This window comes from Mizuhopecten yessoensis, unplaced genomic scaffold (assembly GCF_002113885.1).
Source record: "Mizuhopecten yessoensis strain PY_sf001 unplaced genomic scaffold, ASM211388v2 scaffold716301, whole genome shotgun sequence".
NCBI classification, from domain to species: domain Eukaryota; kingdom Metazoa; phylum Mollusca; class Bivalvia; order Pectinida; family Pectinidae; genus Mizuhopecten; species Mizuhopecten yessoensis.
Window position 1 is genome coordinate 303,779 of NW_018480048.1, and position 22,700 is coordinate 326,478.

The window sequence follows — 22,700 nt, forward strand, 5'->3', positions numbered from 1 at the left end:
ACATTGGAAATGACTGTTTGGAGAGCTGCAAACACACAACACACACACATTGGAAATGACTGTTTGGAGAGCTGCAAACACAAAACACACACACATTGGAAACGACTGTTTGGAGAGCTGCAAACACAACACATACACATTGGAAACGACTGTTTGGAGAGCTGCAAACACACAACACACACACATTGGAAATGACTGTATAGAGAGCTGCAAACACACAACACATACACACATCAGTTTGTAGTTTAACAGTTCCCTGTAGTATTGTCAGTTAAACAAAATTGCACGGGAATAATCTCAGGAAACTACAATAACTATCACCAAAAGGTACCGATAAATCTATTAAACCATAATTTATGAACTCATAAAACATTTAAAAGAAACTATTTATCCAATATGGTAAATTCTTCATGCAGTTAAATCAATGGCTACCCCAGGCTCTTATTTTGAGATATTGACAGCAGATCATCTGATCAGGTCATCTGCGACCTTGACCTCTGAACTTACCATCTCCACCATATCTGCTGTGATTTGGCCCACATTGGTCTTTTTTGAGGTGTAATCCTTCCCGACATAGCGCTTACTTAGTCCACACACCATTGGTAGTAGTCTGTCATCCTCCTCCAGGTGAGGCAGGGCTCGACAGGTCACCTGATCAAATATACATGTATGTTTTTAAAATGTACAAAACCGGTAGGATCTATGTAAAAGGACCAAGTCTTGAAAATGTCTGTCTGTAAGACACAAATGCCTCCTTGGTCATGCAAAAAATCAGTTTAACCGGTTGAAAATTTTATACCAACAGTAATATTGACTTTGACCTGGTTGACCTTGGGTCCCTAGAATACAAACACATCTAATAGATATTCTCATACTTGACCTTTGTATAAACTTTCATGAAAATATGTAAATAAAACAAATGCAATGTGACAGGGTGGACATAGGTATTACAATATACTCCCCCCACCCCACAATAAAATGGCAGGGCATAAAGATTACTGTCACTTCTGTGTGTATTACAATACTCAAGTAATTATTTTGACACCTTATATTATATCAAAATAATAAATGATTTGAAACCTTTTTAACAAATTGTTAATTTCAAGAAATTTCACAACACTCACAGCTAAAGAATGGGACAGGTGTGCCCGGTAGTGAGTTAAGAGGATTGATATCATGTCTTCTCGTGGCACATACGCAAATCCATCACTCAGAAACACCTTTCTCTTGCTGATCAAATCAAGCACCTCCACAAATGGAACCTGAAACGATGACCATTACATTTATATAAACCTGAAAGATATGTTAATTCAGAGTTTGGAGTTGTCAGAATTTCTCAAAAGAAACCTGAAAAGCACACCTTGTATTTTTCTCTCTCTTACCTTTGATATATCATTTCAAATAAGCAGGTTTGAATGTACACATGCTGATAATATGTATTAAAAGAGGTCCAATGGGCCTAATAGTTCACCTCCTTTTCCCCATTTTAATTATGTTAAATACTTATATGATAGTTCCATTGAGCAGGTGAGCTCAAAAAACACAGCAAAATACTTGTCTGCTTCCGTTTGTTTTTGTAAAAATGAATTGTGAAATAGTAATTGTATATTTTTCTACATATACACATTTTCCAAATACTTTTGTGTACAGGTGTCAAGGATCATCAAGGATGTTCTTCAAATTCTATTATCAAACATACCAGAAAATATTCTTGTGTATGAGTATGTATCCAGGAGGTATTTCTATATAAACCATGCACCCTGTTAAACATTCCTGTGTGAGTGACCCACTGTTAATTTTCCATACAAAGAACCAAACAATCTTGAAATACTATTGTCTGTGTGTATGTCCATATACTTGTAACTATACACACACCTTGAAATACTCCTGCGTGTGTGCCTGTGATGTATTCCTTCCAGATGCTGCTATTAACTCTGGAGTTATGTCCCTTTTGTCATCCTCGGAAATCTGTAAAATATGTCTCGCATACATTATTTATAACTTACATGTGATACGAAATGTAACTAGAACTGAGATCTTTTTCAGTGAATATAGACCTTTTCTTCCCATTTTATCAAATATGCACGTATGCTTTTCACTTGTTTCTTATATTTGACCAAGAGATTAAGGTCACAATGATTTGAAGACACTGCAATGCACACCTTCTGATGGCCACAGATATACCTCATAGAGCTATCTTCAGGGTTAACAGTTCTAAAGTTTCATCAAAATACTGTGTGCCAGATACACTACCACCTTGTGTTCAATGAAATTTTAGCAGTACAGTGAGTTTAGAGGAACATCAAATTATTCTTGTTGAATGACAAATGTTCTCAATAATTAAAAGAAATATTGCCAATTTCACAATATATATATATCGTTTCCAACGATGGTCAATATATACAGCTAATTAATTCTATTCTGTTGCCCTGTTTGGATGAATCACTTCTGTTGGTGGAATTACCCTAATTGTAAATATTTTTGGACTTTGAATTCCTTCCAAGGTTCCAAATCCTATTTATAAGGGTTTAAATCAATGAAAATATTGGTTCTGGTCATTTTGTGCAAATTTATAAATATGTTAGAATGCAGAGTACATGTTAGAATGCAGAGTATATCCTGAAAAATTTTGGTGACAGATCCTTCAAAAGAATTGTTAATTTTGTCCAAAAGTGAAGCATCACTTTTTAGAAATTATATAATCATGAAAACCAGAAAAGGAGAGCTCTTTTGTCTCCATAAATATAAACAGGTCAACCTCATATCCTTTAATCATTGATCCATGGTTTTTTAAATTCCTTGAATTCTGTCTAGGTTTATTTACATCAAAAGAGAACAGAGACAAAGAAGGAAGACCTACTGGGCTGTAGTTGAGGTTGTTTTCCCTGAGGAAGTCCTGTCTGCTTTCTGGTGACTCCCTCTGGAACCTCAGTCTCAATAACTCTAACTCCTGCTGCAGAAACCATCTTCTCAACTCCTCCCTTAAAACAAAATCATTTCAATATAATGATACTAAAATCACAAATTGATCCTATCAAGTCATTTTTACCATTTACTTAGTGATTTTTCTAGCACTGAAAATAATAACCAGTACTGTTTCAAACTGGAATTATATTTTGAAGACATGAACATTTTAAAGTTTTGTCCAATGGTACTTTTTCATAATGACTAATTATATCACAATCAAACCTCATGTTGAAGGGACATTGTTGTAAGATATTTTGTCACATTTTCTTTATGAACAGAATTTATGGCACGAATAGAAAGAAATAAGTGTTTCATAGGGAACAGATAAAATGAAATCCTGATTGATGAATGAAATGCCAGAGGTTATGAATGACTAAATTGACTAAATGCAGCACACCAGCATATATAACTGAATATTTTCACTATTCTTTGATAGTGAGTCGGGGCTTTCAGTTGTTTCTTGATCATTTAGCAATTTCAGTAAAGCCAAAACAGTTTGCCTGTAATCTGGAGGGTCAAAACTTATTTTAGGGAAGTCAATGGTCTCATGAGTTTAGGACTTGTTCTGACCACTTACGATCTGCAATAAGCCAATCTTAGTTTAGGACTTGTTCTGACCACTTACGATCTACAATAAGCCAATCTTAGAATGAAGTGTGAAATATGGTCGAGTCTCTGCAGGAATTCATCATCTCTTCTGTCAGTCTGAAACACAGTTATTTATTAACATTTACAGTAAAATAATTAAATGATATAACTAAAAGACAACATGTCAGTCAGAGTAATAATTTTCCTACCATCAAACTGCCATCCCCAGATTCAATCAATATTTGAAATACAATATGTGTATATGTAATACCTATTGAAAATGAACAAAAATGTTTTCTGCATCACATTGTAGATGTTCAATTTGGGTCTCACTGCATTAATGTTAGACCTCAAATAAACATCCATGTAAAAATAGTACTGTTGCTAGTACTATGTACTTGTGTTGATTTAATGGAAAGCCTTCTCATAACTTACCAAGTACTCAAAAACCTTTAACCTGTCCAAGGCTTACACAGGTTGTATATATATTGTATAGCATAAACTCTGCTCTTTAAACAGGAGATTTAAAGATATTACCATAATTAAGGCATTTTTTTCTGATTTTCCTTAGAAGTTTTATAGCAAGAAAACATTGATTATCTTTTTATACATTTACAGGAAGATGTTTTGATATTTATTGCCAATATTTTGAATATGGGTGGCTATGACGGCCATTTAACATATACACTAAAATAAAAGATTTTGCAATCTGCATTACATCAAATATATTTGGATAGTGCTTGAAAGCAATTACCAGTATACATGACATCTATTGAAACAAGGCCTAATGAGCGTATCAAATAAATACTGTTATGTGAAGCGATCATGATGCAATTAATATATCTACATTTGATATACAGTCGTAAAATGTTCATCTCATGCCTACCAATGCTTACCCTGAGAATAGGACCAAACTTAGTTTTCTTTATTTCTTTTTCCACCAACTCATTATATTTATCGGAACCTCGAACATGCCGAACACCTGCTGTATCCAGAGCTTTTAGTACTGAAACAAACAAAATTGTATATTGTACATATATTGTTTATGGGCGGATTGGTCGAGTGGTTAACACTCCGGCCTTCCAAGCAGGCGTCCGGGGTTTGATTCCCGAAGTGGCTGTACGCATGGAATATTAGAGAAAGTGTTTTTCTCCTGCCCACACAACTCCAACAACCCAGGTGTAGTATAAAATGGTCTGGGGTGGGTGTTGCGGTATCTGTGCTGTAGCATTCAAGTGAGGTGGCACTATAAATGATACCGTTGGAAGCACGGTCCCACTACAAACAGAACACAATACATCTCCAGCATACACACATAGGGAGATATTAGCCAAGTGGCATAGGACTAGTAGTTAGCGCCTGATAAGGAAGCTCCTGCGAATTTCTCAATATTGTATTGATTAATATATATATGCTAATTGTATTGACTGTATAAAATTGTATACCTATGTACTGTAAATTGCTTTAGAGTGGCTTATGTTAGCTAGATAGGGCGCTATATCAAATGGTGTATATTATTTTATTATCTAAAATTGTATATGAGCGGTTTTTTTTTAATTTTCATTTATTATAATCTGCTCCTGAACTCAGGTCCAGGATTTTACCAATCTTAAATAAATTTACAAAACTTATCAAACATCATGTTTCACTTATTCATTTTGGCTGACGTCAACATTTTTATTTTAAATATGTGTTTTTAATCTTATATAATTAGAGCTCAACAAAACCAAATCGAAGCAAAACCAGTCAATTCAAAGAGAAAGCATATAATTTTGGAACCACATGTGGCACCTGTCATAAAAGACTTGTAATATGAGTTAACCCTTTCACCCCTATGTAACTTTAGTAGACTCTACCATGCATTGATCTGGGTGAGTCCATTATGGTCTACAGAGGTGAAAGGGTTAATAAGACTTTTATAAACATCTCACAAAAATTGTACATCACCTTAGTAATTAGTTTATACATGTATGTAACTGACCTAAACACAAGCAGTTGACCATAATAACAGGTCAAGAATGTTGTATGTAGTACTTGTAGAGATGGATTCTTGGAGAAACATGGGCCAAGTCATTCATTTTTTTTTGTGTATTTTTCAAGTCATAACCAATAAATTAATTAAAATTTGCATTTAGCAGATATTTTAGCAGAGTAAGATTACATGAAAAACAACAAGTTTTCACTTTGTATATTGATCAAATTAATAATGGTTGAAAATGCTGGTAAACGAGTGTAGTTACAGTACTTAGTCCATAACTGATCAAAAACTTAACCAACTGCATATCAGGGATAACAGTGATGCCAAGCACCACTTCAGTCAATTAGTGGGACATAAAACAACTTATTTCACTCGCCCCTGTAGTCAAAGGTTGCCATTTTGACCTTGGTTTTAATCCTATTTATGGGTCCCTTGGCAAAATGATTTGTCAGACAAAAATGCCGTTTCATTTTGGTTGTTTGCTATGAAATAATATGGACAGACCTACACCAGTTATGTACATGCAGCAGATGAAAAAAAAAAAAAAATCCTATATATTCCAGCTGTCACCAAGAGTCGAAACATTTGAATCCTGATTGGATAAACACTGGGGACAACATGAATGCTTTTTTAACCACGAGGAAGATCACAGTGAACTTATTCATATTCAGGACATCATCATATAAACTGATGTCAAACTTTGTGATCTGGATGTATAGGCATTATGCATATGCCTGCGTCAATTATTATTATTGATATTATACATAGCTTTGACGTTCCTTAGATGACGAGAAAAACTCAGCTGTACTTCTCTTTTCATCTGTTGACAGTAACATGGATGAAAATGTCTTGAAGAGTTTCCTAAATATAGTCAATGTATTCAGCACATGTTTAGGGCCGAATTAACTGTAAGAGTTGCGTAGATAACATTGGTACACCCAACATGTAGGTGTAAGATCTGGGGTAATAATGTTTCGTTACTGCTAAAAAGTCAATTATTTTCATATTTAATATACTTTTCACTCTTGCAATTTTCGTCACTTGGACTGATGTTTCAACTTTTAAGTTTATTTGTTTTTGTGACCTACTGACTTTTTATTTTAAGATTCTTCAGCATTTTTCGTCTAAAAAAAAAGTAGCAAAACATTCTACACTTAGCACAGGAGTTTGACATTATATCAAATTAGTAAGATCTTAGTCTAGATAAAAAACAAAAAAAACATATGCTATCAAACGGTCTTTTTCTCCTAGATTAATATAAAATGTCAAAACCTACTCTTGGGTACCGAATCGTCTAGAATTTGGTGATCTGATATGGAGTCAGATCAGAGGCCAGAAAATACTTTTAAGACCTTAATTAACACTTAGAATTAGACATGTTAAACCACTAAAATAATGCATTTAAAAGAAGGCACCGATCATATAAATCGTAAACGAAAAATCAGCAAGATCAACAATCTACTGTTGAGAAGCTAACAATGTAATGAACCTTTCAATCTCTCCACAGCATATTCTTCGAACTCCTGTAAAGATATTGTATCAGTTGGTGGTGTGTGAAAAAACTGAAGCGGATGAGTATACTTCTGTTCAAGCTTTACACCCTTTCTTGTTCGTTTAGATCGGCTCTTTGGATCGACAATTTCCATCGCAGGTTATTTTGTTTTTCTCCTTCCCGCCAACGAAATGAACACAGAAAATCAGTCTCCTCCAAACGTTTTTTTTACCAAAGTCATGCAAATGCTATTTCAAGCTTTCTCTGCACCGAGGATTTTCGCCAAATAAAAACAAAAAAGATGGCGATTCCCAGTTCTGTGCTCGCTGCTGGATGGATTCCATTCGTTGTTATCATGGTTGTAAGTACACTAGATATTGTGCCGTGGACAGCATGATGCTAACTATGTTATTTGAAATGAATTCTCGAATTTCATGAGCTTGAAGACACTGAAGTGCGCATCCAGTAGCGATCATGTGACATGACATCATTGAGTGTGACACAAACAAATGTAACAGGAAAGAGAATAGTGTGCTTCCATCGGGGATCGAACCCTCGATCTCCAGGTTCCTAGTCGGACGCTCTATCACTAAGCTAAAGGGAAATTCCCTCTAGCTCGAAGCTAGAAGGCGACCTTAATCCTATGTACAATTGAACCCTGCCACTACTATACTCCCCCCTTTTTAAATGTGTTCGCCCTCGAACACCACAACCCAGGTTCTAACTCTCTGTCACTACAGGGACGGCCACGGACACCATTTGTAACAGGAAAGAGAATAGTGTGCTTCCACCGGGGATCGAACCCTCGATCTCCAGGTTCCTAGTTGGACGCTCTACCACTAAGCTAAAGGGAAATTCCCTCTAGCTCGAAGCTAGAAGGCGACCTTAATCCTATGTACAATTGAACCCTGCCACACAAAAATAATTTCCTCGTCCGATCTCCCTTATACCTGAACCCCTGAAATTGTTAGTGGTACTGATGACAGTTGTCTCTGAGCCCATTGGTGTGAGAAATAGACATTGGGCTATTCAAAAGAGGGATTAGTGGGAATATATGACTGTTATCAATGGGTTGAAATTTAGGGTGATATATTGTCTTTTAGGGGGCTTGTTGAACTTTACATTTACATTGGATACGTTATAGTTACCAATAATGGCGTGACACGACGGGAGAGAGAGAATATGTTACTTATCTTGGGTGTTTTTTTGAAAGGGCTGCATCTAAATCCCTCTACGCTTTTTGCGCACACTACTATATCATCCAGTTGGTTCCACTCAAGCAGTGTTTTGATGCAGAAGGAGTTCTTGTATGCTTCCTGTTTGTGTCCTGGGATGATTAATGGCCTTGAGTTGTTGACAATGTTCCTGTTGCTGATGTTTCATAGTTCTCATAACACTTTGTGTTTGTTTTTCGCGTCCTTCCAGAGTGCTGGATTATCTGATCTGGGGGTAGGGCTGGTATTAACCCCTCAACTACTTTGTACATGAATACTAGTCGCTGTGATTTCCTTCTGTTTTGTAGGGTTGGCAGTTTTAGGTGTTGTAGCATTTCTGTGACATGTCCTTCATCCCGACTTTTGTAATTTCCAGTAATTGGGCAAGTTGCTCTTCTTTGTAATCTCTCTAGTTTTTCAATGTCTGATTTTAGATGAGGGTCCCAAATAATACTGCCATAGTCCAGAATTGATCTAACAAGTGATATATATGCTGTTTTCTTACACTCTTTTGGGCAGTGTTTTAAATTTCTTCTCAGAAAGCCTAAAGTTGAGCTTGCTTTCCTCGCGATGTTGCTTATATGAGTACTCCATTTGAGGTCGTTTGATATCTGGAGTCCTACATGTAGGTATGGATTGTTTTGTACCTCTTCCAAAATGTGGTTATTCAGACTGTAGAATTTTGACGACTTTTCCTTAATTGACATGATGTAGCATTTTTTGGCATTAAATTTCATGCCCCATTTATCTGCCCATTCTTCAAGGTTTTGTAGGTCATTTTGGAGGATGTTATAGTCATTGAATGTTTTGATTTGTCGATACAAAAGGCAGTCGTCGGCGAAAAGGCGTACTTGTGATTTGACTGAGTCTGGTAGGTCTTTTATGTGGCAGAGGAAAAGGAGTGGTCTAGTACCGTATCTTGAGGTACTCCGGAGGCGACGTGTTCCTCCTGGGACATTGTGCCTTTAAGTACAACCTTCATTTTCCTCTGTGTTAGGAATGACGTCAGCCAGTTGTGCACTTGTCCTCGCATGCTGTACTGCGCGACTTTATGCAAGAGATTCTTGTATGGCATGGTGTCCAATGCTTTGGAAAAGTCTAGTATTGCTACATCCAACTGGTTCCCATTGAAGGGAACCACATATCCTGTGAATATTTATTAAAAACTATATCTTTACCATATACATGTAGACCACCTCAGGAAATTTATAATTTTTCCCCTCTCCTAAAATAATGGCCAATGTCCTGGCTGCTATATAAAGATCAACAGACTACAACAAGACAACAAATTCAGAACAAACGCTACTAAAACATAATTATGAATGCATCATTACATGATCAGCCAAAGCTGTTTTGATGAGAATATTTTGCTGCGACTGCTTGAATATCAAGGTGAACAATACAGGCCCTCCGGGCCTCATACACATACAACCTTATTTTTTTTATTTCCTTTCATATCATGCATGCTTTCTTGTGCGCAATATAAAATAGGAAGTGACCATTAAAAACTGGAAAGATGTATCAAAACCGTTTCTGAACACAATTTAATTTAAAATCAATTATTAACCTTTGTATTTGTGTATGTTATGAATACTTGTTAGTATAAATGACGTTATAAGTGTTTTTCTTATTGCAGTTGGTGTTGCTCTTTTCCACCATATATATAAAGTATTTCATGAGTAAACGGGACAGTACCATATCGAGTACTATATCAGCCATTGTTGCGTTAAGTGTGATCCTGTTGACAACTGCTCTCATTCCGGTCGATGTCTTCCTGGTGTCCTACATGAAGAACAGCAAGGGTCAATTCAAGGTCAGTGTGCTACGTACTTATTCCATGATTATTTCATACAAGAGGTATAAATTTAATTTACAGTTTTCATAATTTTAACAAACTGATGGTAGGGTAGATTAGGGTATGTAGTGTCATTGTATTTGTTTGTAGCCGAACTGGACTGGGTCGATAGTCGGCGACCAGGGAGTTCAATTGGTAAGAGCGCCTGTCTAGAGTTCAGTAGGTCCTGAGTTCGAACCCCGGTCTGGCCATTGCATTCTCGTGATTTCTCTTTCTCCTGTTACATGTTAATGTATACATGTACCTTATTACTGCATAGAACACCAATCGATTTCATAATCTAGTTTTTTTGGATCAGCAACAAAAGAACTTAATGAAATAATTAGATATGTACTTCCTATATACATGTACAATATTTAATGTACTAGTAAATAAGGCTCGAGTTGTAAGGACTGCCTGAAAATGATGTTTGGTATGTGTTTACTTTAATTAATTATAGCATCATTAATGATACAACTAGAAAACATATAAACTAAAAGTAATTGCTTTTGTGATGTAAGTTATATGCATTCATGGCACTTTTCTGATTTTGATGAAAAAAATAACTTTCAGAGGACAGTTTCCAGGTGTAATAGGGAAAATATAGTCGTAAATTTTGCAAAATTGAATAGGAGAATCATCAGTCTTTGGTGGTGAAACTGTGTGTATACCTGGCTACTTTAGACGAGGAACATTTAGCTTGTACGGATTTTGATGGAACTTTATCAACAGATATACTTCCTGGTCGACCAGAGCATTATGTGGTACATATTCAGTATCTTTTTTATCACATTTGTCTCAAGATGGTTATGATGAAGTAAAGTTTAGATAATGTTACAAGATTTTTCGTTCATATTCATACTTATCAAGTTATCATACTATTGAAAATAGAAATGAGTAATTCAACAACACCATTGAATCAGGTACAAAATCATGTGATACTTGATTTAGATCCTATGTGTGCTGACATTTTTCGGTCAAAGGGAGGCCGTCTTTAGAGCACAGTTTGCTTTATCATACTATTACATGGGCAGATTTCTGCAATTTTCAAACAAAATTATTAAGGGGCCACCCGTTGTAAAGTTAAAAGAAGATAGAAAATAGAAGTGGTCAGTTTCAGTTTTGAGGACCCAGGACCATGCAGCCTCATGTTTTTCACACTGCTTGCACAACTTTAAACTTTATGGCCAATTTCGTTTGAGTATGTAGAATTTAGACATCTTGATACAATACAATACAATATACAACATTTGATATAGCGCCCTATCTAGCTAACATAAGCCACTCTAAAGCGCTTTACAGTACATAGATATACAATTTTATACAGTCAATACAATTAGCATATATAATCAATACAATATTGAGGAATTCGCAGGAGCTGCTTAACCAGGCGCTAACTACTAGTCCTATGCCACCTGGCTAATATCTCCCTATGTGTGTATGTCTGTGTGTGTGCTGGAGATGTATTGTGTATTGATTACATGACGTAGGCTCTATTTTTGTCTGTACATATATTTTCTATGTACATAGTTTGGTGTAGAGAAGACAGTAGAACAGATTACACTGTAACTACATATCTTGTCTTAAATAGTAAAATATCATGACGATTGCTTCTTTATAATTAGGTACAGATGTAAATACTCTTATGTAAAACATCCTTAATAAAACACATGTATGTAGGTTAAACATATATTCAGTAATTTCTTTTAAGATGTTTAAGAATTCAATTATATTTCCTTCAAAGAGTTAGCTTTAGCTTGTAAAAAAATTGATGATTTTTTAATTTGATGTTTTATTTTCAGGACTGGGCAAATGATTCTACAACGAGAGAGTCAATAGAGAGATCAGTGGCTTACGGCTATTACAGTAAGTTAGTTAATAGATATTGTACAGATACATAAAACATATCAGACAGTTATCAGGTATTACCAGGTTAGCTTACGGCTGTTACAGTAAGTTTGTTATCAGATATTCTATAGGTATGTAATAAATATCAGACAGTGATCAGGTATTTGATATCATTTATTAATCTAAACACATGTTTCTGTTTATATTTTGGTATTACTGTTACTGTATAAGACTCAACATTAACACCAGTTACGGTTAACATTATTTTGGTATAACTGGCGCTACAGGTTTATAATTATGTTGATAACAATACTTTATTTCTCTGTTGAGCCTTGGCTTTGTGACAATTTTGATATTTCTGGGACTACAGGTTTATAATTATGTTGATAACAATACTTTATTTCTCTGTTGAGCCTTGGCTTTGTGACAATTTTGATATTTCTGGCACTACAGTCTTATAATAATTTTCTTTACTATATTTTTCTGTTGACGACGTTGTATGGCTTAGTGACGTTCTGTCTGTTTTGACAATTTTGATATTTCTGGCACTACAGTCTTATAATAATTTTCATTACTATGTTTCTGTGTTGACGGCGATGTATGGCTTAGTGACATTCTGTCTGTTTTGACAATTTTGATATTTCTGGCACTACAGTCTTGTAATAATTTTCTTTACTATATTTTTCTGTTGACGACGTTGTATGGCTTAGTGACGTTCTGTCTGTTTTGACAATTTTGATATTTCTGGCACTACAGGTTTATAATAATTTCCTTTACTATATTTCTGTGTTGACGACATTGTATGGCTTAGGGACGTTCTGTCTGTTTTGACAATTTTGATATTTCTGGCACTACAGTATTATAATAATTTTCATTACTATGTTTCTGTGTTGACGGTGTTGTATGGCTTAGTGACGTTCTGTCTGTTTTGACAATTTTGATATTTCTGGCACTACAGTCTTATAATAATTTTCATTACTATGTTTCTGTCTTGACGGCGTTGTATGGCTTAGTGACGTTCTGTCTGTTTTGACAATTTTGATATTTCTGGCACTACAGTCTTATAATAATTTTCTTTACTATATTTCTGTGTTGACGACATTGTATCACTATGGTTTGGTGACAATTCTGGCACTAAAGGCTTATTATGTCTTCCCTTTTGAATGGAGGGAGTCGACATATTGTATTCTTCTGACATGATCTTGTCCGGGCCGTAACTTTTAAGCCATTCAAGATATCTTGATGAAACTTGAAGTAGACCTGCATCACCTTCATATGATGTTCAGTGCACTGGCATTAGGTCATTGTAAAAGTCAAATATGATCAAATTTTTCTGGAACATCGTTTTTGGGCTGTTACTTTAAAACCATTAAAGATTTCTTGATGAAACTTGCAGTACAACTGCATCACCTACAGATGATGTGCAATGCAGTGTCATTAGGTTACTGTGGCCTTTACCTCAAGGTCAAATATCAGAAAAGTCAGAAATTGCTTCAAATATTTAAAGGTGTAGGCCAAGGTGATGCCAACCGTCCATCACTGTGTCTAATTTTGCTTTAGCTTACAGTATGCAAGAATATGATGGCATTGTCAACTCTATCCAAGCATCATTTACGACTATGGGATCAGTTTTAAGGACTTCTGTAACATAGTCCCATTACAATTAGAACTTGTTCATATATATGCATTTTATGATTAAGCAGTAGACAGTTCCTCTTATAACACGGTCAAATAAGGGCTAAGTTTAAGATATCCTGATAAAACTTACAGTATATCTGCATCACCCACAGACAATTTTGATTGCTGTATTTCTCTGTTGACAGCGCTGTATGGCTTGGTGACGTTCTGCCTGTTTGTACTACTACCATTCATGTACTTCTTCTATGAGGAAAGGGATGAGGACACTTCAAACAAAACAGTGAGTATATCATCAAACATACATAACAGTACCCCTGTTTTTGTGCTCACCTGACATCATGTGATGTTATCAAACTTTCCTCAAAACAACTTCTACAAAACCATGAGGGTTAGAGTAATGATATTTCATGAGCTGTGGTTTCTAAAGAAGCATGCTAATTTCTCCAAAAGAATTATTTTGAACCACTTTTAAGGTCACAGGGACCATGTGTTGTAGCAAATTCAAATGACGTTTTCTACTGAGCCGCAAGGTCTAGAATTTATATTTTGGATGTAGCTTCCATGATAGATGACTATTGATTTGTTTAAATATATGACCTCCACTTACATTCAAGACCACATAAGTCAGGTGTGTGTAATTTCTTTGATAATATGTGCGTTAATGCTTTGATTCAAACATCGTACTGACAAGTTGAGGTTTAATTTTCAAAGCTGTTGTTCAGCTTTGAAGTACACTGTCGTGTTCGTCATCATTGTGGCCGTGCTACTAATGATCGGGTAAGATACTTCAATTCTTTTATAGAAACGCTCATTGAATAGGTATCAAGGTAATATTTTATAAAGAATTGTTAATGTGAGAAATTCTTTTTACAATGAGTGCAGGACACTTTGTGGTGAAATGTATTTAATTCATGTCTCATTTATTAAAAATGTCTCAGATGTATTCATACCTGCCAACCCCGGATATACTGAAAGAGGGTGATGACCCTCTTTTGAAAATAAAAAAGAGGGTCATAGCGCACGACATCTTTTTTCGCAACAAATATAAGAAAAGTATATGTAGATATTAAATTAGAACTCTAATATTTTAATGATGTAAAAGGTACAGTATTTTATCAGGACAGACTTCATCCTCAATACTCTAGGGTTGCGCTCACTTTCCCTCCCTGCACCCAAGTAATATGTCATAACTAGATTGAAGGAACGTGGTTAGCTATTTGATTGGTCTCGGGTAAAAACACCTGACCAATCACTAGGCAGATACATGTCCTTCGAAGATTACAGAGGAGCGACACCCGACTTCAAAGCCAGTCAATTTTCCTGTTTCATGGCCGCAAGATGCTTTTGATGTACCTTTTCTCATTCACAAGATGGAGAAACTGAGCCTTCAATTTTGTCATGTCATATTTCCAAGGGTGCAGAGAGTGTAAGTGAGCGTATCGAAGGTGGACAGGCTTAAAATATCAGTTCACCTAAAAATGATCAAGCTGTTTCTTTGAATCAGGTACTTGTTGTCAAGTGGATGAATCTGATGTCTTGTTTATGACAGCTCCTTTTGAAATCCAGTTGCATTTGTGTATCTCAACCTGGTAAAAAGACGAGCTGCTTCCTACCCACTCGGCTAGGGAGAATTTCTCTTTAGCCCATTCGGTAGAATGTGAGACTAGTAAACCAGAGGTCCCGGGTTTGACACCAAGCAAAGACATTGAACAAATAAAACCTCTGTTACATGTATTACAACTGCATGTACCTGTGAGCGGTTAAAATTCTTGTTAACTTATTGACCCCTGAAGTTTCATAATGAGCTATTCCAACTTTTGAATTGGAAGGATTCAAGTGTGTCTTTAGGGGTGAATGAGTTAAGTGAAGTTTTAACATGATGTATTCTTAACGATTTCTAGAGCGTTTGTACCTACGAAGAATCTGCCAAACCCGAATGCTACTGACTACCAGAAAATTAAAGACCTGTTCAGTGACCTCACCACAAATGGTGAGTACGACTGTTTTATTTAATAAACAATCTCTCGAATATCACTTTGTATACACAAAGTTATTCTTGAATTTAGCATTCATTCCAGAAAACAAAATTTCAGGTCAAAGCCATTTTATGTCTGCATGCAAATGGCAAAGATTGACAGAGACAAAACTAGGTTTACTATTAGAAAATCTATAGAACAGGTTTACTGATGTTTTCAAGTTTGTTCGATTGAGATCATGCTCATGTATTGATATAACAATAAAAGGAGTGATGGGCATATGATGAAAAGGAAATAGATTATGTCTTGATGTCAAAACTGCGGCTATGAATTAACAGGAGTCAAGATGAAGGATGACATAGGCAAGTTAGTTTTGATATTTAGTTGAAATATTTTCTTCTGAAAAAATGGCCAGAGATAGTGAGACTCCTTGCTAGATCATTGATATGTGTTGATGGTGAGTTAAAAACCTTTCATTATATCTTACTGTGTACTTCTGACAGATGGTGAAGATGCCCTATCCTTTGTCATCAGTATAATCAGTCTGCTGGGGATGTGTGCCCTCATCACTTACACAGTAAGTCCTTGTATCTCTCCTCCATATGTACAGAAAGTCCTCATGACTCTCCTTATATACAATTTTTAAGAAAAGGCAAGTTTTTAGATCTCATTATATGCACATTATTGTTTCTCCCCAAACCATTGTGTATCTTTTTCTTCAGTCCACTTTGGCAAGCTGAAGGTGATAAGGATCTGTGTATTTTGACAGATGGCATATGCAACATTTTTATTTTGGTTGATGTATATAACTGTGTTTCGTAGCTTTCATCAATTTTGACAACATTATAAGATATTTGTGTTCTGTTTTATTTATCAATATTAGGCATATGGTATGTCGGCTATGCCAATGGGTCTAATTAAAGGTAGGAAAGGAGCGAAATCGGAGAAACTTTCCGTGCAGTCCGAGCGATCGACTGCTCAAGCCAGAATACAGTCCCTCAAAGATAAGGTAAGATTAATTAGTCTATTATAAACTTATTCACAACTGTCAACTTGTTTGTGTGGTTAACGTTTTGTTGTACGTTTATGTCCGGCTTTATATTATTTACGACAATGTCAATATGTAAATTTGGACAGTTGGAGCCATTAGGAGCTGACAACTGACTGAGTTGCATGTAAAACTACGTATACCGGTACATTATTCCCAATGTCACAAATATTTCATAAAAATAACATGTTACCATGCATTTGACAGAGTTGCAGTTGTTCAAAATTTGAATGTTTGAAAATAGAAATAAAAAACAAGAAAACAAGTTAAATCACAAAAAAGCTGTTAAGTGTGTGAAGAACTCCTATTGTTATGTGACAAGTATTAACCAATCAAATCTTTCAAATTCACAAAGTATGGAATAAATGACAGCATTGTTCTTTGTTATTTCAGTTAACCTTGTGAAAAGAACTTTCCAATATTTGTTTCAATGATAAAAATAATGTCAAAATTGTTTTGTTTCCATCTGAATTCTGAAATTCTCTAAAATCATAAAATTATTTTGAGATTCTTTTTATGTATGAATAAACATGAATGTGATAGAAAATATACACATGTATGCTAATTTTTTCAATTATTTTTAATAAAATACTTAACCTGTATGCATTTAAAAGTACCACCTGGTAGATCTCTAAGTTTTGTGTTCAACATGACAAAAATGTGGATGGCTTAATTTGGACAGAGCTTTTTCAACATCTGTTTGACTACATTTTTATTTTTTTTAAATTCTTAATTTTAAAAGTATTATTTTGGATATTTTAGAATATGTCGGTCAGTTAAAAAAATAGGTGATAAATACAGGTCCTGTTGGCCTATTTTTTCTCTTCCAGTATTCTAGCCGGTCAATGTCATCACGACGAAGGAATGACCTTTCTAACCTGGAAGAATCGGATCGTCTGATGGAGAGAAAAGAGAAGCACCTGGCTACTAACGAGGGGAGTATACTTCAGCGATGCCTGGTTGTCCTCCGCCCCTTCGAGGTTGTCTTTGGCGTCTTCTTCTTTCTCATCACGCTGCTCATCTTTGTCTCCCTGCTCCTGACAAAGTGAGTTGAGGATTGCATACATATTGTTCTATGGATAAATAAAATAGAAATTTAATAAATATTTTATGAAACTAAATATTGTTACATTAGCTTTAAAGAAGAAAAAAAGAAGTTGATAAATTGTCTATCAATTAATTGGTCTGTCTATTAATTAATTGGTTTGTCAGTTAGTTGTTCTACCCAATGGTTTGTTGCCAGACAATATATGTACTGGTACATAGTTTGTCTTTCAAATGATAATTGTCTGTCAATAAATAAGTTTGTCTGGTATTTAAGTTATGCTATGAAACTGTCATTTCATCTACTTAGTGAAGTTGATTGCAAGGAAAATACATACACAGATCACACCAATAAATAGGTCAAAATCAAATTCCATCTCATATAAAAAAAAAAGTGAAATACTTATTTATAGGAATATTTTTTTTATTTTTCAACTGGTTATCTGGTCCACCAAGCTTACTTAGTGCTGTTGATATGATATTTTGGTCCACGAACCTCACTTCATGATGTTATCATGATGTTTCAGCATAGACAAGGCCATGCACAGTCTGGGATACAAGTTTGGGTACGCCCTCCCCCACCGAACCCTTCCCAACCCTGTAGATATGGTACTCGTCTTCTGTCAGAAGGTAAGTCTGTTCACGTGAGTTTATTTCTCAGCTATTCCGGAATTGATAGCTTCTTACAACACTGTTGAAGAATACAATAATGAAAATATTGCAGAAATATCAGTTTGATTCTTAAAATATCCTTCAGTTTGTTGATAAGTATTAACACCTAGGGTAGTTAAGAAAGACATTTTATTTCACATACACAATTTACAAGAAAGGTACAAGAATTTCTGACTTTACCAGAAAGCTATATCCCTGGAAACATTCATACTAAACCACAGATAAAAGGCCAGATTTATCTTATGTTAACCTTCACATTAAACATTATCACTTTATATGTTTTAAGCTGTGTAGTTACTATTTTGATCGATTTTCTCTCATTATGGAGGGAAAAAAGTGACTGTTTCTGGTGAATTGTGACATAGGTAATTTCAATGCGATTTGAACTTCGACATGGAAATTTAAATGCAGAATATTGTTATCAATGGCTGTTAAATATAAACCACTGGGCTAAATTTCTTTCTTTTGATTGTTTTTCCAGGTGTTCCCACTGGACTACATCATGTTCTCCCTGCTGGTGGTCTACCTCGTCTTCTGCTCCATGTCTGGTGTCCGCAACATCGGCATCTGGTTCTTTTGGCTCAAGGTAATTATATACGTGGTACTCAGTGGCTTCCCGTCGTCCATAGCTTCATATTTAATATTGCATCAAAGCATGAATAACAAGCGATACATGTCACCATGGTTAAACATTAGCTATTAACAGAATCTAGCTTTGACCCATTCTTTCAGCTAAACTTTATTTCTTTAAAACTTTTGATTGACAGAAATTTGATATTTTTTAGATGAGCTAAAGATGAGAGATATGGGATCATAACAAGGTTGATTCACTGAGGAAATGTTTCCTTCCAGAAGTCAAGTTAAATATAGGAAGATGTCATGTTTTGAAACTGTGCTTTACTTTGAATTAAAAAACTTCAGTTTGAATTTCAAAATATAATTTTATATTGCCTAACTTACATGTAATAATAATCTCCAAATATTGGTGAGAGAGTTAATTATCTTTGACATTGAATTCATTATCTTAGGTCCAATTAAACCAGTCAGTAATACAGACCTTAATTCTCCTGCTCCACTTAAGCCTGTTTCCTTGGTTACAGATGTATAAGATCCGTCCACGGAGAACACGCCCCCAGGGGATACTGATGCTGTGTATGATCCTCATGTTCATCATGTCGGCCATCAACATCATCATCTACGAACTCACGCCTCAGTACTCCAGCTTTGGTAGTCAGAGATACACAGTATGTATTATCACTTGAAACTCATATTTCAGCCATCTAGCCGTCAAAAGTAAATAAATAACGAAAATGTAGGATTACGGGAACAATTTTGAATTGAAATAATCCAATCTGTGTATGTCATTAACTCACTGGATAATAGAACAAATAGATTAATAAACAGGGGTGTACAGTTTCATTTCCTATTTATATTAAAGTACTAGCTTGCAGGGTTATTTTGATAAATTCTACCAGCCCACCTATGTTTTCAAAGTAAATACTAAAAATTTCACTTGTCCTGACATGACTAGTCCCAAGCATAAAGCTAGTTACATTTTACACCCCTGTAAATATTGAGTTTATTCACTGCAGTAAATGCACACAAATAATAACATTGTATAAAAAATGTAAAACTAAATTCTTTGCAGATAAAAGACAACAGCACAAGTGATGGAAAGTTGGAGATCTGCTCCACAGATGCACGTGAGTAGCTATACATTTCTATGGAAAGGCATTGTACCTTAAAAGTATGATTCAGATAAGAAAAGATCCCCGTAACATTAAGACTGTAGCAATGGATGAATCGTGATACCCGGTATATATCGATGGGTTCCATGCATGCGTCCATCTATCCCTGCACAAATCATTTCTAATGCATATTTCAAAAGATAGTTTATACCGCACTTGAGTCAATCAGAGGAAAAGAGGATCACCTTTCTAATTCCAAGAAATTAACAAATATGATCATTTTAGATCACAATTGCATTGAAATGTATATGTCATAGCAAAAGCTCAGTGAGCGTCACCTTGTGGATGAGACAAGAAGACTAGTTTGATCCTTTGACGTACATCAAAAGATTGACTGTCTTTGAAGTTGGGTGTTGCTGGTCTAAAATCTTCAAAGGATAGGTATCAGCCTAGCGATTGGTCAGGTTTTTTGTACCCGAGACCAATCATGCCTTTGCTGTAACATACTCCAGGGGTGCAGAGAGCATAACCCTTGGAATATTGAGGATGTGTAAATCAAAACAAAAACATACTTACTACATTAAATTAGTTAAGGTTTATAAGTTTTTGAAACATTTAAAACAAAAAAACAAAACAATGACAATTTTGAGATGGAACCCAGATTAGTTTGCATAGTATATTTTTACAAGTAATAATTTTACACTTGTGAAATTTTAATTTTTAAAAACTTTGATGTTTAAAAACTACCCCAAAAATATGTTGTGGTAACAACTATGTAAACGGCATGCTGTGTATAATGATTATTCTTACTACAGATGAATCCAACTGTGTAATCTCCCGGATGGCCCTGCTGCTCACTCGCTTCTTCTACAAGATGTGGTTCTTTGGAGCAGCCTATTATTGGACCACATGGGTGTTTCTTGGAGTAAGTATGTTATGTTCTTTGGAGCAGCCTATTATTTAGTCCGAATTATTCTGACGTTTTATCGACTTTTTTTATATCTGTCTGTCGTCAATAAACGTCAGAACTCCTGCCCTCTATAATATGCGGGAAATAAGCGACCCGCGCCCGGAGCACACTTCAAACTGTTATTTTAGAAACAAATCTTCACTTTCACACACATGTCGCACATGGATCGAAAGATCTATTCTTTATGCACAAGATGAACGTAAATTACATGCCTCAAACAACCAATACAATCACTAAAAACACCTTTTTTCAAACTTACTCTGTTTTACTCTAGATTTTTGATAGACACGCCTTCTAATGCCACGTGACTAAAATCTCGCCGGCCTACGTCATAACTTTGGGAAATACCTACGGTAATGCGAGATCTCGTCAATTCATGTGACATTGCTCATGCCCTAATTTCCATTAAAAACATGGGTTGGTATAGAAAACGTTGGAAAATATTGTTCCTAATGATCTTTGAAACATGTTTTTGATACCACCTAGTGCATAAAGAATAGATCTTTCGATCCATGTGTGACATGTGTGTGAAAGTGCAATTTGTTTCTAAAATATCAGTTGGAAGTGCGACCCCGGCGCGGTTCGCTAATTTCCCGCATATTATAAAGGGCCGGAGTTCTGACGTTAATCGACGACAGACCGATACCAAAAAAAGTCGATAAAACGTCAGAATAATTCGGACTAACTTTTATTGGACAACATTGGTGTTTCTTGGAGTAAGTATGTAAGTTGTTTTTTTTGGGAAGACTTTAAGAAGAAGATGTGTGTTTTTGGGGTTTCATAGGGGAAGTTTGCTTATGGTTTTTTTCGCCAACGTTTCACTAATGCGTATGCGATGTGCATACTTGCCAACTCTCCCTATTTAGAAGGGAGACTGCCGATTTTAAACCCTTGAAGAGTTTTTTTTCAACCATTGAATATGCTAAACTATTCCTTCTAGGTATATTTAAGATCTTATGATTTCACCTGAAAGAACAACTCAAACTATGTCATTTAAACGTGTAATTCTGTCTCCAGAGGGTAAATACACACAATTTATTCATGTTGTAATTTTGAGCATGCAGAATCTCCTTTATTGATCTCTCAAAAAGTGTGTACGTATGTTTTATATAATTCTGTATTCTTATTGTTTACAGTTCATGTTGATTGGTTTCCTGGTCGCATTTATTAAGAAAAGGAAATCCGCCATCGATGGAGAAGTAGATGAAGACGATTTCGATGACAGTGATGAGGAGATGCTACGACCATAATTTTGAACAGGATGTGTTGCATATTGTGATATTTGTGTGTATTTGAAAAATATGTGCAGACAGCTTTTATTTATACTGGTGTTAAATAAATTTATTAATAAGGAATAGAAATCATAATTCAAGCTTATTCCCAAGCTTTGTGGAGTGAAACTCTATACTTAAATCATGTAACTGCAAGGAACAATTTAACAGATGTATCTGCCTTTTTTTTCTTTCAATACTTAACCACTCATATTAATGTACAGAGCATGACATACTATTTAATTGTAAAATTCAGTGTTTGTATGTATTAGAGTGAGTGAAAATAAAATTGGGTGTTTGAGTTGAGGGTACAAGAATGGGTGCAAAAATTACATTTAATATGTTGCATGTATTTTGTATTTAATTTAAGAAAGTAGGAAACTGTAAATAATCATAACTTGAAAATGTTGATATAACCAACTTTAAAATGTTAATATACTTGGTATACACAAGATTAAAAGAAAATAAAGTT

The 22,700-nt window shown here is 35.2% G+C and overlaps 2 protein-coding genes across 2 annotated transcripts in view; one reads left to right on the top strand and one right to left on the bottom strand.

The window, feature by feature from the left end:
- Window positions 1-7,248, bottom strand: part of LOC110442808 (DNA primase large subunit-like) — a 15,098-nt gene extending 7,850 nt beyond the window's left edge. The window contains exons 1-7 of the mRNA XM_021486606.1: window positions 7,023-7,248; window positions 4,452-4,561; window positions 3,593-3,672; window positions 2,861-2,981; window positions 1,876-1,968; window positions 1,125-1,262; window positions 508-651 (exon numbers count right to left, since the gene is read on the bottom strand). Of these exons, the coding sequence (XP_021342281.1) occupies window positions 508-651; window positions 1,125-1,262; window positions 1,876-1,968; window positions 2,861-2,981; window positions 3,593-3,672; window positions 4,452-4,561; window positions 7,023-7,179 (843 nt within the window). The 5' untranslated portion in view covers window positions 7,180-7,248. The remainder of the gene's footprint in view (window positions 1-507; window positions 652-1,124; window positions 1,263-1,875; window positions 1,969-2,860; window positions 2,982-3,592; window positions 3,673-4,451; window positions 4,562-7,022) is intronic.
- A 31-nt stretch (window positions 7,249-7,279) lies between these two features.
- Window positions 7,280-22,700, top strand: LOC110442807 (probable lysosomal cobalamin transporter). Its single transcript, XM_021486605.1, has 15 exons — window positions 7,280-7,386; window positions 9,876-10,052; window positions 11,876-11,939; window positions 13,745-13,839; window positions 14,269-14,336; window positions 15,461-15,549; window positions 16,039-16,112; window positions 16,419-16,544; window positions 17,414-17,628; window positions 18,155-18,257; window positions 18,781-18,885; window positions 19,400-19,543; window positions 19,948-20,002; window positions 20,803-20,912; window positions 22,094-22,700. The coding sequence occupies exons 1-15, from the start codon at window positions 7,327-7,329 to the stop codon at window positions 22,205-22,207; spliced, it is 1,599 nt and encodes a 532-aa protein (XP_021342280.1). The 5' UTR covers window positions 7,280-7,326; the 3' UTR covers window positions 22,208-22,700.

Coding starts and splice junctions, on each gene's coding strand:
- LOC110442807 (XM_021486605.1), top strand. CDS start 7,327: ATGGCGATTCCCAGTTCTGTGCTCGCTGCTGGATGGATTCCATTCGTT. Junction 17,629..18,154: donor GTCTCCCTGCTCCTGACAAA/GTGAGTTGAGGA, acceptor ATGATGTTTCAG/CATAGACAAGGCCATGCACA. Junction 18,886..19,399: donor TCTGGTTCTTTTGGCTCAAG/GTAATTATATAC, acceptor CCTTGGTTACAG/ATGTATAAGATCCGTCCACG.